This window comes from Ascaphus truei, chromosome 4 (genome assembly GCF_040206685.1).
Source record: "Ascaphus truei isolate aAscTru1 chromosome 4, aAscTru1.hap1, whole genome shotgun sequence".
Taxonomy (NCBI): domain Eukaryota; kingdom Metazoa; phylum Chordata; class Amphibia; order Anura; family Ascaphidae; genus Ascaphus; species Ascaphus truei.
Genome location: NC_134486.1, coordinates 339,226,028 through 339,247,146, shown reverse-complemented (window position 1 = coordinate 339,247,146; position 21,119 = coordinate 339,226,028). Strand labels below are relative to the sequence as shown.

General features: G+C 39.4%; 1 protein-coding gene across 2 annotated transcripts in view; it reads right to left on the bottom strand.

Annotated features, from left to right (window-relative positions):
• LOC142493689 (uncharacterized) overlaps positions 1-21,119 on the bottom strand; it is a 139,668-nt gene that overhangs the window by 35,671 nt on the left and 82,878 nt on the right. For both annotated transcript variants that reach the window (XM_075598153.1, XM_075598155.1), the window contains 5 exons: positions 17,513-17,608; positions 17,340-17,393; positions 9,728-9,781; positions 9,589-9,642; positions 25-78 (listed from right to left, as the gene is read on the bottom strand). In XM_075598153.1, coding sequence (XP_075454268.1) covers positions 25-78; positions 9,589-9,642; positions 9,728-9,781; positions 17,340-17,393; positions 17,513-17,608 — 312 coding nt within the window. The remainder of the gene's footprint in view (positions 1-24; positions 79-9,588; positions 9,643-9,727; positions 9,782-17,339; positions 17,394-17,512; positions 17,609-21,119) is intronic.

Below are 21,119 nucleotides of genomic sequence, written 5' to 3'. Positions count from 1 at the left end.
ATGAGCCAAAAATGTCTTACTTACTTTGAAACCATCTGCTCCTAGTAGTCCTTTAAAGCCTGGATCACCACGATCACCCTTTTGAAGCAAGAGTTCAAATATTTTTTTAATAACACACATAATGTTTTAATATCTAAGTTATATCAATGTAAGGGCGACCTGCAATTGATCATGACTGCATCAAGCAGTTGGTATTACATTGGGGTAGTACCAGCGTTTGATTGCGTGCTTTTACACTTAGCCTATGATTTAGGTTTGGGCAATGAGTAGAGATGGGCAAATCATTCGCGGGACATTCACATTCATCACAAATGTGGCGTTTCTTCTCAGCCGCAGATATTCATGACTTAGTCTAAAAAAAAAAAATTTAACGCTTGTTTTTTTTTTCCACCAAGACATTTGACACAAATGTGAAAGTCTGTACATTCGTATTCAGATTAAAAGTTTGTTTTGACATTGACTTAGGAGGAGTATAAATGCAGCCTCCAATCTAAGCCACTGTGTTTTGGGGTTTGGCTTGGTGTGGGTTACTGGGTGGCTGCTGCCGCTGTAGTATTGCTCAAATATTTTATTATATCATAATATTTGCTTAATAAAACTTGTAGCATTTAATTTGACTTGACTGACCCGGTGTTGACTGGGCTGGGACCTGGCTTGGGCTGAGCTCTACTATACTCTCTGTGTCTAAAGTACACTATATTGTAGCAGTATATTATTTATAATAACTTAAACAGTCACTTCAGTCAGGGTTAAACATTATATATTTAGTTTTTGCACCTAGAATGCCAGGCCTGCCACTGCCAAAGTGCCAGTTCCACCAGCAACAGTAGCAGCACACCCAGGAAGTTAGGGGGGGAGACTGTGAAAGCAGCAGTGAGAGCGACATACATTATTCACCTCACTTTGCCCTCACTCTCTCGACCCACTTTCATACAGTATTTCACACTCTAAAATGTACATTTATTCTAGGTTATATAGCTGGAGAACCGGAGAGGAGGAGATTTTTCTTCTGTGTACGTACCACAGTATGTTTGTAACTAGTTATATAGTTTGTTAATATTGTTAAGAAACTGTCTATTACTATTATAAAAACCACTGTCCAGTGTCAACAAACACACACCACGCCATTAATTAATATCCCAGTAGTGAATAACTACTAAATGTACACCTATCAGTAGTATAATTTATAATAATAACAAATTGAACAACAAGTCATGTTGTGTTAATTTAATTACTACTTACCACTGTCTGCGTTAGATTATTGATGTATTATGTAACGTGCATAGTTTTTTTGCTTTATTTACTGTATACACACACACTTCCCTCAAATCCATATTTCACTGCCTCAAAGTAGTGGGAAGGTGGCAACGGATGTTCAGGAATATGTATAGTGGCACTTGTGCTGGTACTGAAGGTATAATCATACTAAAAAAGCTGAAACAATATATCTGACTAAAGTGGGAAATGTATTTGCCAACATGTAAATGAGGCTGGCATGGCAATTAAGGCCTCAATCCCAAAATATGGAACACGTCAAAAAGCAATGATCATCATTCTTCGGAGGCTGGATTGTACCTGGGTTTGACAGAGTTCAAGAAGAAGGCATAGAGGACTATACCCTATGTTTGCCCCCTGTGCCCTAGGTTTCCACTTACTCTTCTTCATAGATTGTAAGCTCCTTGGGGTAGGGCACTCCTTACCTACTGTAACTATGTTAATGTTTGTTATTTTAGGGTCTTTCATCCTCCAAACCTATTGTACTGCGCTATGTACATGTTGGCACATTATAAATGATAATAATAATAATAGTAATAATAATAATAATAATGGCACAAGGTGCTCAGAATCCCTGGAAGTTAAACAAAAGCTGCCATTAAAACCAAACCCTGGCTACCTACAACTCCCATATTCTCTACATTGAAGCAGTACTGTAAGAACTCAAAAGATGAACTTGAAAAGATTAAATCGGATATTGTTGGCCTTAGCAAAGTTAAAAGAAAAGATGAGGGCCTCATTGAGCTCAAAAGCGGACACTTATTCTATTACAGACGAACAGATAATGGAAGAATAAGTGGAGTAGGCTTCATCATTAACAAGAGATGGAGAAAAGGCATAATGGAGTATGAAAACTTATCAGAAAAAGCAGCACGAATCATCATTCAGTTGACAAAGAAATAGCGGCTTCAAATAATCCAAATGTATGCTCCAACATCCCGTCACACAGACAATGACGTGGAAATCTTCTATCATGAAATCAGCCAACTTAACAACAAACGAAATTGTCATCTCAAGATCATTATGGGAGATTTCAATGCAAAGATTGGTGCCCACAAGAAAGACAAATCATCAGCTGATAAGTTTATTTCTGGTAAGAGGAATGAACATGAAGACAGATTGGTAGAATTTGCAGAATGTGAAAACTTTTACATCATTGCTTAATTCTTCAAGAAGAATCCAAATAGAAAAGGGACATGGAGTGGACCCAATGTAGTCAAGAATGAAATTGACTATATCCTAATTAACAAGAAACATGTGATTTAAGACTGCACAGTCCTTCTTGACACAAGGAGTGATCACCGAATGGTTAACTGCAGAGTATATCTGAAGACGAAGTTGGAAAGATGAAAACAAATTAAATAGAAGACAAAAGCAGATCAAAATCAATAACCTCAAGATAGAACTGAAAAATCGTTTCAGCATGCTCAAAACGCATGGGGACACTTTAGCAAACTATTATGAAGATTGCAGTTGAAAGCGCAGAAAGAAACTGGAGAAATCGCCAGCAAGATCTAGGATAAGAACATATCTGATAAGAATTGACTACGCGGCGCTGTGCAAGACAATCTGCCAACATCTAACTATGTTTGAATATAGACATGTACACGGGTGAAACACAATGTTTAACCCATCAGGTGCCCAGAAGAATAACGGGTGCTGTTGTGTATTATTCCAAATATAGTCATTGATGTTGATTATACACTCCACATGAGTATACATTTACTCATTTAAACATTGTCCTTCCCAGCAGCTGGCTCCAAATGAGCTCTAATAACACTGAGATAAAAAGACTCACTGTTTAGATGAAGTGGATAGTATCGTGCCTTTATTATCCATGTCGCTTGTTGACCCGTCAAGTCTTTGGTGAATACTGTAGTTACTCCATCCAGTAGAGACTGTAAAATCAATGTGTCGAGCTGTAGCTCTGCGATGTGATGTACCTCTTCTTGCCGCCAACCCTACTGCAACTGCTCCATTGCAGTGGGTGGTCGCGTGACCGGCGGCTGTGACGTCACTCAGAATCAACGGGGAACAGCAGGGAACAGTGGTGAACAGCTTGGAAACAACAGCAACCCGGCGTGCTAGCAGCAGACGAGAATACAGGGGAACCCTCCCACAGGAGGTTAAGGCAGCAGCACAGCCAAAGTAGACAAACGAAGGAAGGCTGATGGGCTAATTGAAAAAGACTGTATTGAAACAGTGTGCTAACGGGTCCTCTGACGCGTTTCAGCCCGTGGGGCCTTTGTCAAAGACTTTGACAAACGGACTTCCTTTTAATGTATTGTATTTCTTTGGCTGTGCTGCTGTCTACTTTGGCTGTGCTGCTGCCTTACCTCCTGTGGGAGGGTTCTCCTACTGTATGTTTGAATATATAACTGTGATATGGTGAAGAAGACTATTGAAGATAACTAAAGCTTAAAGAAGACCAAACAGTGACTCGGAAGCAGATCATTGCATTCAAAGAAGATGATGGATCAACAATAAAAGACTATGCACTTATCATAAAGATAGTTGAGGACTTCTACATTCAATTGTATGCAAACACACACACACAAAACATAGGGCATAATCCAGCAGAGGACAAGCGAGTGAAACTACCAACGATGTACAACATGTCCTTACATAAGAAGTAGGAAAAGCAATACAATCCTTTATGAATGGTTGGGATCCCTTTTGAAGTTGGAATAACAACAGAAATCTTGAAAAAAATCTGGGGAAAAAAGTAGAAGAAGTCCTTGCAAAACTCTTTAGATGCTGCTTGAAGAAGAGGAAAATTCTGGAGCAATGGAGTAATGCTATAGTTATCCTCATCCACAAGAAAAAAGACAAAGTAGACTGTAAGAACTAAAGACTAATCTGTCTACTTCCAATCACTTACAAGATTTTAACGAAGATACTCCCTAATCAGCGAGAACAGACCCTGGACTTTGTCCAGCCTAAAGAACAAGCAGGATTTTGCAGTGGATACAACACAATGTACCATATCTTAGTCATACAAGAAGTGATTTCCCGAAGTAATGAATATGATCTATCACTCAGTTTAGGATTTGTAGATTACGAAAAAGCATGTCTACACCTCATCGGTCCTAGATGCAGTAAGAAGACAAAATGTTGAAGAAGCGTACATTGATATTATAAAGAACAGTTACGAGAATACCTCATCAACCATTAGATTACATGAAGCTGCATGCAAGGTAAGGTTCAGAAAGAAAATAAAAGCTGTGCACCAACTGTGTACTAAAGTGATAAAAAATTGCTTTCATGTGAAAAATACTCAATATAAAGTAAAAAAGAAAATATACTTCACATCAGAACTATCTATAATTAAGTGCACTCTTATTGAAGGCAGTTGGAACACATATGTGTTACTAATGTGATACCAAAATATCATGTGAAACATAGTGAATGAATACAAATTGCATACATACAATAACCTTCAATCAAAATGTGGGAGTCTGCTGCTTGTCAAAGTGCATGGCTCAACATCACACAGATGATAATGAAAAATAAAATAAAGACACAGCGCACGACTATCATAGGGTTAATAAGTCATTATAATGTGACAAGAAATGTGGTAATAATTGCACATACAAAATAGTCAGTTAAACAGGCAGGGCATGTTTGGGGTACATGTTACCGCTCGTGGATATAAAGGTGACTTGCTTCGTGGACACCCCCAGCAAACATCAGCCGACGGTCCGGAGAGAAACCTCTTTGCATCCTGTGCTTTAATCATCCAGCAGATCCCTCGCTTGATACACAGTCCACGGGTCAATACCCAGATAGCAGCACACAACTGGAACAAACGCTTCCCTCACTGACGGCTCTAAGGCTCTCTCAGCCTAAGTTACAAGCCTGTAGCTTCAGTGCCACAAAACAGTATCAGCGCCATGATTAAGCGACGACCGGCAAAATAAGAATGAATCTCCCATAGGCTACCAATCAAAGCTACATAGCAGTGTTATCGGGAACAATGTCTCACAGCAGGCAATACATATTAATCCTACGCGTTTCGTAGACTCACATCTACTTCATCATGGATAAATAATGTAGTAAGACTCTTGACATTTAAACCCCAGGTTTACAATGATTGGTATTGTATTGTATTGTATGTCTTTATTTATATAGCGCCATTAATGTACATAGCGCTTCACAGTAGTAATACGTGACAATCGTATAAATAACAAATAATACAAATAACAGGTCATGGGAATAAGTGCTTCAGACATAAAAGTAACATTAAGGAAGAGGAGTCCCTGCCCCGAGGAGCTTACAGTCTAATTGGTAGGTAGGGAGAACGTACATAGACAGTAGGAGGGAGTTCTGGTAAGTGCGTCTGCAGGGGGCCAAGCTTTATGTATCATGTGTTCAGAATATGGTGAATCATAAAATCCACTCAACCTATCTTGGCTCATGGCACGTATCCAGCACAGGTGTTCTACAACTACCACAGCTTAAAACATAGATATAATACCTATATTTTTAAAATCTTGCAGAAGATACTGGCACCTGATAGGGAGGTATAAACAGGTACAGTATCTCGCCTGTAAGAGCTGTGCAGGGAGATGCAGCTTCTCTTTGCGCAGCACTTCTAGACAGGAAGGAAATCGCACGGGCATATAGCTTAAAAAGCAACTGCAAACTCATTTGATATGTCATTTTTGTACCAAACAGTATCTACTATACCAAGTGATATATTTTACTGAATACCATTTTACCCAAGTGTCCTACTGAACGGTAGGAAAATGTCAACCTGAACATTGTGGCAGTGATAACATTGAAGCTACTTGAATAGGCCCCTATGTCTATCTAGAAAATAATAATGGATGGGAACCTTTGGGATAAAAATCTATAGGAGATTGAAGATGTGATGGAACGAATTTGGAAGAAACAAGAACATATATTCAAGGGAACCTTCAACTGTGCCTCAAGAAGAAAGTTTTTGACTAGTGTATTCTGACAGTGCTCAGATGTGGATGTGAATCTTGGGCCCTAAAAGCGAAGATAATTCAGAAGTTTCAGACAATGCAAAAGAATGGGTTCGAAACCAAACAAAAGTCTGTGACATCATTCCAATAGTGAAGAAATTAGAATGGCAGTGGCTAGTAGATATCACGAGAAGAAATAACCATCGTTGGTCAAAGATGGTACGCGACTGCTAATTAGAGATGGGCAAATTTTTTACCGTCATTCAGATTCTCTGAAAACTTATTATTTTGCAGCCGCGGATATTGGAGGCTTCAATTTAAAAAGGGAAAGTCTCTTCATTCAAGTGCATGCAATACCACTGGCCGTCACCACATATTTAATTGTTAATTGTGAATTATGGAGTGAGAGCGGTCCTATATTTCAGGGTCTGGGACTTCAAGACTAATTGAATGTATAAATATTTGAAATCATATATGTCTACACATTAACAGGCGAAGAGAAAATTATGGCGGTTTCAGGAGCATTCGCCCTAACTTTTTACTGTTCAAAACGCTTGCGAATCTAAATTTTCTTCAAAAACCGCACAGAGAATTTGCTACAGTACTCGACTTTTGACCCATTAGCCATATCTACTGCTAGCAGAGTCTCTTGAAAAATCTTTCCTCAGTCTCACAGGAGAGGTCACAGCAGAAGCCCTCTTGCGACCACTAACAAAAATAAAATTTGAAAGAAAAAAAAATTGTCCCTCTCCTGTCCCTACCTGCCTACTCTGCCTACCCACCCACATACTAACCAATCCCACCACTAGCTTAAATCCTGCTCCCTTCCCTCACAATGTGAAGAGTGAAAAAGTGGACGGGGCTTAGCGCATGTGCACACAAATCAAATGTTTAACATTCGCAACAACAAAAAAGTATAAACATTTGCAAAATAATTGAATGTATAAACAGTCACTGGTGGATTTTATAACATATGAAAGGAGGGAGGGCAAAGAAAAAACGCAGGCCATTTCATAAGCATCCGCTCACATTTTTACTGTCTAAACCACTTACGAATATCCATCGGCAAACTACATTTTGGTCAAAGCACCACAAAGAATTTGTGGCTCGAATTTTTACACATTCGCCCATCTCTAGCAATGAGACAATAATTCTATTTAACTTGCACCTTTTTCGGGAAAATATTACTTATCGGCTGGGGGTTCAAGATTTTCACGGATTATTTAAGTAATAATCCCCGAAGAACAGGGCATTACTGGCTGGAAGAGTTGAAGGCCCGAGGCGAAGACACTGCACCTCTACACACACAACACAGCAGCTCTACACACAACACAGCAGCTCTACACACACACAACACAGCAGCTCTACACACACACACACACACAAACACAACACAGCAGCTCTACACACACAAACTCTGCTGCTACACACATATGCTACACCCATAAACACTGCTGCTGACACACACACACACACACACACACACACACACACACACACACACTCTGGAGCTCTATACACACACACATAAGCTCTACACACACATTGCAGCCACAATAAAAAAAATGCAGCTACTTACTAAACTTTGCACTCTCCCTCCCACCCCCACCTCTGCACACAACACAGCACAACACCTCTACACACACCACGCACACACACACACACACACACACACAACACTGCACCTCTATTCACAGCACCTCTACACACAACACAACACAGCACCTCTACACACAACACAGCACCTCTACACACCCACACACACAAACTGCTGCTACACACACATGCTACACCCATAAACACTGCTGCTGACACTGACACACACACACTGGAGCTCTATACACACACACAGCACCTCTACATAGATATACAACACAACAGCACAGCACACACACACTGCTATTGACACACACTCACTCACAAACTGCAGCCACAAAGAAACTGCAGACAGCCACTTACTTATTTGCAGACGCTCGCCCCCTCTCCCCCCCAATTCAACTGAATCTGCTCAGAAAATCTCAGTGAACTCGGGAGGGGGAGGAGTTAACCCATGGCTGATACTTCCTGACTAATCCCCTGCCCTGTCTCAGAGCTGTTACTTAATTCTAACCCATCCCCTGTCCTGTCTCAGCTGTTCTGAAAGCTGATTGGCTGGAAAACTGCACTTTGCTAGCTGCTAAAATTCCGGGCATTACTGATTTGGATAATGCCCGGAATTTTAACCAATCAGAGAGCAGGGTTTTCAATAATGCCCTGAATTTTACTGCTTTAGCCTATAATATACATTAACAAATGCAAATGCAGTTTTAGAAGGTTACTGAACTACTCAAAAATAAGTTTTCACACAGAAATATTAGTTTTGGTGGTGGAAGTTTTCGGTTTTGTGGGCTTGGTCCTTTAAGCACTTAAAAGCGAGCACAAATAGAGGAGCACAGCAAAAAGATGAGAACTGGAGGCAGGATCAAAAAATGTAAATAAAATTAATTGCAGCATTGAACCAGTGGAAGAAAAAAAGGGAATCTCTGGGTGTTTCCCGCCATAGCTGGTGCTTTATCAGTGAGTCATTTAAGGACTTACAGTACGATTACACCTAACTGGACTCCGGCTGAAGAGCCAAAGCATACCAGGGGTCCTGTAGCCCAGTCAGCAAATTAGGCATTTTTGTTGTTTATTTTTTTAACTAATATGGTATAAGATTCGTCAATATTGCCTTAACATATATTAATCACAAGATAATTATTTTGACATAGCTACATACAAAAGTGCTTCTCAAGAAAATAAGAGAAAAGCAGTAGAGATGAGCAAATCATTTCTTCGAGTTTGAATCGAACACGGATTGGCCTGTTCCTTTCAGCCATAAAACTCTGTGAATCAGTCCGAAAAAAGTCAAATCCGTCGTTTTTTTCTACCACTGAAAATCCACCCATCGGATTAATAATCTGAAAAACAGAATTATAATAGGGGGAGGAGGAGCCGAGCAGGAGTACAAATAGCCTCAAGCTGACGCCATTGTGTTGTAGGCACTGCAGGGTTTAAATGTGGGTTGGTTAGGCAATTTGTTTGGTGATTAATCAGTCGTTTGTTTTATAAATATATATATATATATATATATATATATATAGTACAGTGGCGGATTGAATATAAACATGATCCGTGGACTGAATTTATGTTAGATCCAATGTTGGATTATTTAAAATCCGAGAAATCGAGCCTTGTAGACATTGGATTTTAATGTGCAGATTGGGTTTTGAATGAAAATCCTGGGAGGGTATCTGGACCAGTCCGCCCATCTCTAAAAAGCAGTAAGAGGCGATTATGGATCAAAAAGTTTGCAAGTAAAACTAACAGTGTTGTTAAGAGTTTTACTATACACTGTACATACCTGCTCACCATGGAGTCCTCTTGATCCTTTTTCCCCCTTAATACCTACATGTCCCTAAATAATAAAACAATGACATTTAGATCGTTATATTAACATATTTATATGAAAACAAGTATTTTATTAACGAGAAACCACTTACTTTGGGGCCTGTGTCTCCAATTCTGCCATACGAGCCTGGGTTACCTTGTATTCCCTACTCAGAACAAAATATCAACATTAGATACTTTAAAATACGAGCAAAGCACAACTTGAAAATAATGACCCTCTCCTTCGCACTAATAAAATGATGTAAAACCACAAGGAATTCTTGATGTCCTTTCCTCTGTGTGATATTTACTCCTTTCGTGCCTTACATATTCCCCTCATACTCTTTTTGTTTCATAATCTCTCCACTGAATTTCAACCCACCACACAGTATTATAGTATTCTTAACAGTTTGGGATCACAATGAGTGAGATTATGGGCTATAGCTACTGCGCAGTCTTTTACCATAAGACTCTTTCCATCACTGAAAGACACCTTACAGCCCATTCAATTCAATACATGTGATTGGAGAATGGTGCTCAAAATACTTGGACCTATATCCATACTGTATATTGAAAGGAGGAGAGCAAAACACTGGGTAATAAATAATAAATGATAATCAAAGTACTAAACCTATAAGGGGGGCTCTAGAACACCCTGAAGGTGGGGGTACGTGTGCGGAGACACTTCCCCCTCCTCATTGGGTTGGTCCCAGGTATACGTACTCACAAATCCCCCAGCAGCTCCCCCCAAGGCGTGCAGCTGTATCCAGGTCAGGAGAATGCAATGCGGAGTGTGTGCAGCGCACAGCAGAAGAATGAAGGAGAGCAGGTCTGGCAAAAATAAACTCTTTATTGGAAAGCCATAAAATAGAGGGTTGCAACCCTTCTACGCGTTTCGTGCAGGTTATGCACTTTATCAAGTCTTCTTGATAACGTGCATAACCTGCACGAAACGCGTACAGTAGAAGGGTTGCAACCCTCTATTTTATGGCTTTCCAATAAAGAGTTTATTTTTGCCAGACCTGCTCTCCTTCATTCTTCTGCTGTGCGCTGCACACACTCCGCATTGCATTCAATTCAATAGGCTGTAAGGCGTCTTATATGGTCTGAGGATAGAGGGAAGAAGGCTGCTTAGTAAATATTGGTCCTCAGTATTATAAGTGGTTTTTGAGGGGAATAAAAGATTTCCACCACAATGTGCAGAGCATAACCCCTCCAGGAATATCGCTCCACCGTTTAAACAAACTCGTAATTACCTCCTTTGTGCTAACATAGTTAGGGAGGTGCAAACAGTACAGTAGTTGGCAGAATACAAACGATACAAGGGTGTAAGTGCTCCCTAAACTGTACACAAAAGGAGTGTAAATGAGATCTGTCATTAAAACATAACTTTTATCAATGTACCACTAAAACCAATGTTGCTACAAGACAAAGCATGTTAACAATACGACATTCAAAATAACTATATATTGTACCTCACTTCTTTTTACAAATATTAGAGAAGTATTAAAATTCATCACTGGTTTCACATACTGTACGAGGCTTATTTTATATGTACTGAAACGGCCGATGGGACCACTTCGGCAAATATACTATAGAATCAGCCCCTGCATGCAGTAATGTGTCTTATAATAAGTCAAAGATCATACTACTGTATCAATCTCTTGAGGTAATTCTTAGAAGGTTTAAAATGACCTTTGTAAGGATTTTAGTCCGCATTATGACTGTAGTACATAGTAAATTAAGTACAGTATAATATAAAGCAATGAATTATGACTGTAGTACATAGTAAATTAAGTATAATATAAAGCAACGATTCCCACTGACTGCTTTCAGTAGACTTTTTCTATAGTAGACTTCTTACTTAACCAGATTGATACTTTCACTTTAAAATACTGTAGGGATCCAAGTATTGCCTAAACATTACACAAACTGCTTTTTTTGTTGCAACTCACTCTGCAATATACCTGTAAAAGGCAGCGCCTATGTATTAATCTTATTTGCTGCATTTTCTGTAATTCTGCTTTGGTCTGCAATGATATGAGGGATTTATGGAGTGTGTGGGGGGTAGTGCGGGGAAAGAGAGCAGGGGGAGTGAGTGAGCAGTGGGTGAGAGAGCAGAGTGAGCGAGCGGGGGGAAAGAAGGGGTGAGAGAGCGGGGTGAGAGAGCGGGGTGAGAAAGCAGGGGGAGTTACATTTGCATGTCAGTGCAGGTACGTTATGTATTAGGAAATTTGCTGCTTGCGTTACTTTTACTGATGGTTCTCAGTTGGTTTCCTCTGTCCCCGTAAAGGTGGCATAGGTCATGTATTAGCAAAATTATAGAGCAGCAATGTGCATCTTCACAGCAACGTGCCAAATTCTACAAGTTTTATTACTCAAATATCTCGTGCAAATCACACGCAAAATGCACATTTTTAGCTCAGACCAACTTCTTGTTATATACACACAATAGTAATTACTCCCAACTAGTAGCGGTTTTAAGATATTAATATGAAAATTTCAACTTTCTTTCAATCTAGCATTGGTATCGGAGTTAACTGATTTCCTGCACAGATAGGTGTCCTTAAACGTACCTTTTCTCCTGACTCCACTAAACACACTCATGACATTACTATTAAGCATTTTTCTCCAGAGCAGAACTTTGTCAGGGGTCAGGAACATCTCTTCAAGACCTCCAATACATGTGCCCTTCAGTATCCATGGTGACATAAATTGGTAATTGTTTTATCTCCTTATCAGCCATAGAGAGCAATGTATTTCCTGGCCAACCATTCAGAAGGTGGATTCACCATCCTTTATGACCTCAATAAATACACTGCTACTTGAATTTTAGAAGAGTTTATTTAAGTAATAATCCCCTCAGAACAGGGCATTACTGGCCAATAATGCCCCAGCTGAAAGAGTTGAAGGCCTGAGGAGAAGCCGAGGGACATTAACCCAGCCAGGGCATTATTGGCCAGTAATGCCCTGTTCTGAGGGGATTATTACTATTATAGGATAAATGTAGGCTTTTTTTTATTTACCTTTTTCATAAAAAAGATACACTTTTGTAGTCATATTGATTTTTATCAGCATGATTGTCTACATTCTTTTGCTTTTACAGCAAGTTTATTAAAAGGAATTGTACATACACATACACACAGCCCCCTACTATACAGTATATACACACAAGCACACTCTGCAACACCCCTCTATATACACAAACACATACTACAGTCCCCCCTCCTCTACACCCAACAAACACACTGCAGCCCTCCTCCACTCTCTACACAAAACACACACACACAGCAGTCCCCTCTCTACACCCACAAACACACACTGCAGCCCCCTGTAAACCCACAAAAATACAGACACACCAAAACACACTATGCAGCCCTCCTCCACTCTACACCCACACACTGCAGCCCCCCTCTACACCCACAAAACACACCACAGACCCACACACACCAACAAAACAGACTGCTGCCCCTTCTACATCCACAAAACACACACCAGCAGCCCCCCTCTACACCCACTGCAGCCCCCCTGTAATCCCACACACTGCAGACACACACAAAACACTCTGCACCCCTCCTTCATCCACAAAACACACACTGAAGACACACACTGCAGCCCCCCTCTACACCCACAAAACACACTACAGACACACACAAACCAACAAAACAGGCTCTGCCACCTATACATCCACAAAACACACACCAGCAGCCCCCTCTCTACACCCACTACACCCCCCTACAAACCCGCACACTGCAGACACATACACACACACACACAGATCACTCTGCATCCCTCCTCCACCCACAAGACACACACATAAGACACACACTGCCACCCCCCCTCTACACCCACACCAACAAAACAGACTCTGCTGCCCCATCTACACCCACAAAACACACACCAACAGAAGACACTCACACCAATAAAATACTCTGCTTGCCCTCTTTACACCCACAAAACACACAACAGACACACAAACCTTTTCCATCACTCTCCTGTGTGGAGCTCTCTGCAGGCAGGGTGGGGGAGGAGTCAGTGCCTTGCTGGTACCTCCTGTCCAATCACCTCCCCTGTCTGAGAGCTGATCTCACTCTTTGTGAACGAGAACTGAAAGCTGATTGGCTGAAAAACTTGGCAGGGTGCCAAAAATTCTGGGCCATTACTGATTGGATAATGCCTGGAATTTTAACCAATCAGAGAGTAGGGATTTCAATAATGCCCAGAATTTACCCGCTTTAGCCTATAATTACATGTATTGTTTATCAATGTTGAAGAATGTTCATTTGCCTTTTAAAACTACTATAAAACATAAAGTGTGTTGGGGATACTGAATAATATGGGTTATTAGGACTTAAAAAAATCCCCAATTAAGATTGGCATGGATATCGACGTATACATTACTTGAAGCATTGAGAAGAAGTTCCTTATCCCTGACAAAGCTATGTTCTGGAGCAAAACACACATTGGGTAAGGGTGACATCCTGAATGTGATTAGATGAGTCCATAGATGCAGCGAGTTTAAGGACGGCAGTTTAGGCAGAATTCCTATACAACATTGAAAGACAATTTACATTTTGATACTAATATACAACAGCAATTATGGTTGGATTAAACACAGTACTATGTTTAAGTATATATCGCAAACTGGTTGAGTAACAGGTCTACTTTAAGAGGTTTCCACATTAAAGCATAAAGTTGGAATGGTTACTTTGTATTATATTTAATTTACACTATGTTATTACAATCATATAATGTGGACTAAAGTCCTAAGAATGACCCTTTGAAACATTAAAATATTTAATCCTTCTAATACACCCACAGATTGATACAGTAGTATGACTGTAAGAGATGTGTGCAGAGGTACATATAATGAAGACCGATTAGGGTGAAATGAAATCTTGGCTTTATTGCACCTGTTCCTTTAACAAGGCAAAACCTACAAAAAGAAACAAAATAAAGGCCTACTCCACTTTGGAGAATAACTAAACCTGTACTCCAGCCCTTTCTAACTGAGTGGCTACCTAAGCTGGTTACCACCCTAAACATATGGAGCCAGGTATCCCTGGTCTACTAATCATCTGCCTAACACGTAAGTCCTGGTACCAGTGCAGGCAGTGTTCGGTTTAAATCTGCCCGTACTTGCTGCAGTAAACAACTCCCTTGAGTGACAGGGGGAAGGGGGGCTTAGGCCGGGGTACTGCCCTATCAGGGCCTCAGACCTAGGACCCTTCCCTGAATGCAAAAGGCGATGCAGCCTACATTCTAGTCTGTTCTGTGCAGAGTGGTAAGTGAGGAGCTAGGGTGCTGGATCACCTTCCTTCCCCTCCCTCAGGGGAGTTGGATCAGCTAACCCATATTTCACCAGGGAATATGGGAGTCAGGGATAGACCTTTAGTGCCTCAAGCCCTGGGGGTTGAGTCAGGGACAAAGAGAGCAGCAAGCTGCGAGGTGATCTTCTGCTGAGTTATGTAGGGTGCAGTGGGAGTGAGTCTCTCTTGCTGAGAAAGAGTATAATGTGATGTGTTTCTGTATTCTGCTGAGAAGAAATAAACACCAAGTTGCTGTTATATACTGCTGCTGCAATAGCCTGTTTATTGTGCAGCTCTCTATGTGCAGCTCTCTATGCTGGCCCGCCCATATCGCTGCAGATCCACGGGCCAGACCTTTTTGAGAGAGGTGAATATCACATCGCTGCTCCTCACCAGTTTGGGGCATTTAGCTATCGCAGGTCTTCAGAGTCTTTCTGAATACCGTGATAACTACACTGACAGAACTGGTGGCGTAACAGGCCCAGCGAAACGTTTTATGAAGGCTACTAGCATGGGCTCCTTAGAATTATATATAGAGGGGAAAAAAGGAGTAGGGAGTATTACACCACTGATGAATGTAAGAATGCTTCATGTTACATGTCTACTATAATTGGTCTGAAAATGTTTAAATTAATATTAGTATTATTAATATGCAAATTATTATTAATCATTTGTATCTTCTTCTCCTTTCAAGATACATTTGAACACATTTTATAATAGTATTTCCCAGCAAAGCTTCACTGTTTGCTTTTGTAATACTGTATACGCTTTTTCTCAAAACTATCCACTCATTCCATTTGGGTCATCCAGGGGGTTTCCAGTGTAATAATGTATGACCTCTGTCATTCTTCCCATGTAAAACATATATGAATGGATCAGTTCTCCACAAATTCAATAGCGTCCTTGCATTGGGCCTGATTTAGAAACAAAAATAGTGGGTATGTTAAAATGTTACTGATCATGAAGGTGTGAGGCAGTATCATATTGTTTCACCAGGGTTTCACTTACTTTTGCACATACCTGACTCTTAATTACTCATTGTTTGTTTAATTCCTACTCATTTTGTTATAAAAGACATGGACTTGGTTAATATAAACTCTATTGGATATTTAAGAAAAGACTGGTTTTGATGTATGTATTTATGTCTTTATTTATATAGCGCCATTAATATACATAGCGCTTCACAGCAGTAACACACATGACAATCATATAAATAACAAATAATACAAATAACACATGATGGGAAGAAGTGCTTTCAGACGTGCTTTTTTATTAAATGTAATATTTAGGTAAGGAGTCCCTGCCCTGAAGCGCTTACAATCTAATTGGTAAGTAGGAAGAACGTACAGAGACAGTAGGAAGGTATTCTGGAAAGTGCGTCTGCAAAGGGCCATGGTTGATGTATGAGCTGTATAGTATCAGCCACGAGCTACTCATATGCTACGTTAAGGAGGTGGGTTTTAAAATGGGTCTTAAAGGTGTATGGAGAGGGTGATAGTCAGATATTGATTTGATTTGATTCAAGAAGGTTATCATGGAAAAATTATGGAATTTACGTAATTATCATTGGGGATCACAAATGTTTTCTCACCCCTGTAGCTCCCAGTCAACAGTGCGATAATGATCCAAATCAGTCCTGCTCTAGGCAATACTCTATTATTGGCAAAGTTGGTTACAAACCAAACCAGCCCGTGGGAATACAAAACTTAAAGTGGATCGTTAACACATTGGTGACATGGACTTAGTGAGCAGACATCATTTCCTAATATCTCTTAACTACTGACCTACAGATATATTGTAACTGTAGTTGGTGGCAAATGGATAAAGTTCTTGGGATGTATATATATATATCCCACCAACTACAGTTTGCCACCAACTACAGTTACAGTATATCTGTAAGTCAGTAGTTAAGAGGTATTAGGAAATGATATCTGCTCACTAAGTCCATGTCACCAATGTGTTAACGACCCACTTTAAGTATATATATATTATATCATATACAAATATAATTGTGTGCTTGGTTGGTAGCACCAATCAGGTGTGCCAATAATATCAGTCCATGTCCCTCAATGGGAAAGATATCCAATCTGCTCGAAAGGGACAGGCAAAGGGAGGGGGGGCAAGAGGAGGGGGGCAAGGGGATGGGCGTGTGCACCTCCTGCCTTAGATACATAAAAGTACAGTGCGTGTGTAACCTAACACAAATCAAACGTTAAACCTTCATTAAATTCTAAGTAGGTATGATTCTTATCCTATATTTTTAAAGCTAAATTGATCCAGAGGAAAGCAAATAAAATAAGTATTTAAAATATTTTCTAATTATATCTTATAAGGGAAAATAAACATTCCTCCCTATTCCAGTAGTGGAGATCAGGTAAATTAACAAGGACATGTAATTTATGTTACTGTACATTACCATATTTCCAATTCTTCCAGCCTCTCCTTGTGCCCCTTCATGTCCTTTCTGCCCCTACATTTGAAATGAAAGTCATTATGTATTCAAACTCACACTAACAACTTATATTCACAGTTGATTTATTTGTTGCTTGATTAGTTGACATAACGATTTGTATTTTATTTATTTTTTACCTTAAGACCTACAGTTCCCTGAACACCGAACATTCCATGGGAGCATTTGCATTGGGGAGAAATTGCACCAAGGCCCATCTCTGCAGTCCCTCCACACTATTAAAAAATACAATAAAATAAAATTCGCAATCTGAGTAATTTAAGCGACTCATACTCACAGTTGTCTAAAAGGTGACTAAAATGTAGAATGCAAAAATTCATCAAACTTCATCAAAATGTTTATTTATTTTGCAATCAAAAACTAAGCATGATTCTTCATCACATTAATTTCAACATTATTTTCATTATGTTTTTTTTTTAAGTGAACAAAATTCAGATAATAAGCTAAAGAAGTTAGGAAGTGGAACAGAAACATTGAGTTGTACGTGTAAAACAGTGACAGTTAGGCTCATTTAATATGACACTAAATAAAACTATTATGATTTTCAATTGATAGTATTGATTAAACTTAATGGAATTATTTCATCTGAAAATGTTTTAACACGGAGCAATTGGGACCTGCTTTTATGTACCCTTTGACACTTTCATAAACTATATAATACAGAATATTTGGGCATATTCTTTGTTCCTATATTTGAACACAAAAAATTGTCACAAGAATGTTTTACTACCACAACATCATGCAAAAATGCACCCAATAACAAGGATCACCTCTGTAAAGCAAGTTGTGCTTTTCCTTAAGAAAGAGGTTGACAAAGTTTATATAATAGATAATACAGCCCCATTCTGTAGCCAACCTTTATTTTTAAAATGTATCTCCCAATGTATCTCCCAATGTTTCTATGTATGTTCTAAAAACAACTGTGACAGAGTTCTTGGATATACTGTACTACAGACATACCCCGCATTAATGTACACAATGGGACCGGAGCATGTATGTAAAGCGAAAATGTACTTAAAGTGAAGCACTACCTTTTTCCACTTATCGATGCATGTACTGTACTGCAATCGTCATATACGTGCATAACTGACGTAAATAACCCATTTGTAACAGGCTCTATAGTCTCCCCGCTTGCGCACAGCTTCGGTACAGGTAGGGAGCCGGTATTGCTGTTCAGGACGTGCTAACAGGCGCATGCGTGAGCTGCCGTTTGCCTATTGGGGGATATGTCCTTACTCGCGAGTGTACTTAAAGTGAGTGTCCTTAAACCGGGGTATGCCTGTATAGTATATAGAAGATTGGCATTCATCAGTTGGTAAAGACATAAAGATACCTTCCAGTTTGTAAGTGTATTATCCATCAAGATTGTCACAATATTATGAAGTCTACAATACTATAGAAATATATATATATATCCACCTTTCATATCTCACCATCTCTTGCTTTTGGAATACAAACATGTCTAAAATAAACATTATGTATGTATCAGCCAGCACAAGCTCAATGGTGTAATAATGGTTTAGTCCTGATTTTATATTGCCAACTCCTAGTTTGTCATTTTAGTATAATAGATAAACATAGGATATCAAGAAAGATCAGCTGGGTTCATAACCTCATTGTTGACCCTGATTTAGTTGACAGGTATGAATATATCATAGGGTACTGTTAAGTTGACAATTACAGCTATTACTCCATATTGATTTAAAAAAAACCTCAAATAAATCCAAAATAATAAACAAAAACTTAGGGATAGGCATTTGGCCTGGTTTTAGTTCTAAAATCATTTTCATTAAGACATGGATTAAAGTTTGATTATTTGAAGCTAACATAAGGTAGTACTACATTAACCTAATGTTAACCCTATGCTAATAAGATATAATATGACCTTTGTTTTTGCATATCATTATTTTAGTGGATTTTAGTTAAACTCAGGGAAAATAACATCCATTACTATAGTATATAACCTGATATAATTTGCCCAGATTTAATGGAACTTTGTGCATTTGGCCCACTAGCAATTGATGAATGTTATAGTGAAGTTTGATCGCGATTCACGAATTCGCAGCTCCTGAGACAGTAAGTCTTGCTACAGCTGCAGGTCCAAAACTGAGCAGTTAGGCAGAGGTTAATGGATTTTCTTTAGTTTCTTACGTGGCCAGATTATTTGGCCTATTTGGATACAGAACGAATGCTTGGCTCTCTGACCTGCTAGTGCTGACGCCTTGCTATCTCTTGCATTGATTATCAGTTTGCAAGTGTTTTTAAGAAATGCTTTCAAGGTGCAGGCTTAGTATTCTCAGAATTTCAGTTAACACTGCATTTTGCATTGATGCGGCTAGTGAGGTGGTACAAGTTGGTTTGTGTGAATAGTGTATAAAACAGGTTGGTCATTGGGCATTTGATGGTTATAAAGGTTATGTGAATAATGTTAGTTTATTACTTGTTTTTTGTTACTTGTTGTTTAGGTAATGTTGCAAGCTACATTTGGAGTCTTGGGACCCTTTAATTGCTCTGGATGGCATGCAACCTCGCCAATATGGCTCTCACCTCAGCCAAAGGTGTACCATGGATTTGGTGAAAGATGAAGTAGGTTGTATCCTGGACCCTATTCCTTTTTAATAAAGGTCAGAGGTTGTTACACAACATTTAACAAAAAAGGACTTACGATCCCACAGCTTTTGAAAAAGGCAGAAGGATTTGAACAAGGCCATGGCTACGTTTATTACAGGAATTAGAGAAATTTCAATCCACCATGTTGAAGTAGATAGTGTAGAGCCCAGCTTCTTCAGAAAGATGGCGTGCACTTATCAGATTTTGGCAATTATATGTTTAGCATGGAATAAAAAACAGTAAGCATTATCTATGGCAAGTCAAGGTCAATTTAAGGTAATTAAATAGTCTTTCCTCGGCAGATGGTTTCCTGGCTATGCCCTTAATAGCTGTGATTATGTTCCCTTGAGAGAGTTTGCAAAACCTCGCTCTGAACTCTATAACCGTAAAAGGTTTAGGTCGCGTGCTGCCAGGGATAAACACATGGACAAAAGGGAAATGTGTGTGAGAGACACACAGAAAGATCCCCACTAGGGCGCACCGCAGACCTGAGTGGTATTAGATCCTGGTCTATAAATGCGCTAGACATACAACATATTAACTTTATTAATAATTAAAATAATTCTTAAAAAACCTGGAAGCTACTGATATTGCTAAGGTGTCAGGCCTCTCAGTAAACCAAAAGGTATACCTTCTAGTATGCCACTTTTCACTGATACTTCTCTTAAAAAATCCCTTTGGATGAGGTATTAATATACCTTTATATATGCCATATTATGTAAAGAGGGTAATCAGTTACTGGTAGGTATACATGAGTGAGTTGCTCAATGTTTGTGAGTAGATAGTGATAACTAATTGGAAGCTTGTCCCATAAATGTTGGTATAGGGATGCACCTAATCTGTGGGTATAGGAGTCTTGGAAATACTCTTGACATGTGCTGTGTAGATATAGTGCTAGTGTTTAGACAGCCATACCACTTCGACACATGCATGGGTAAGTATGCGCATAGAGAATCACGCTATATCTATCAGATTCCACGTGATAATAGTTTGTAACTCCTGGCTGCTATTCCAGATGTTAATACTCTGAAGTATATCTACAGATGCTGCTCCCAGACACATTACATTGTGTATTGCATTTAGCAGGTACGTGATGTGGCATGAGAAGTATGTTAT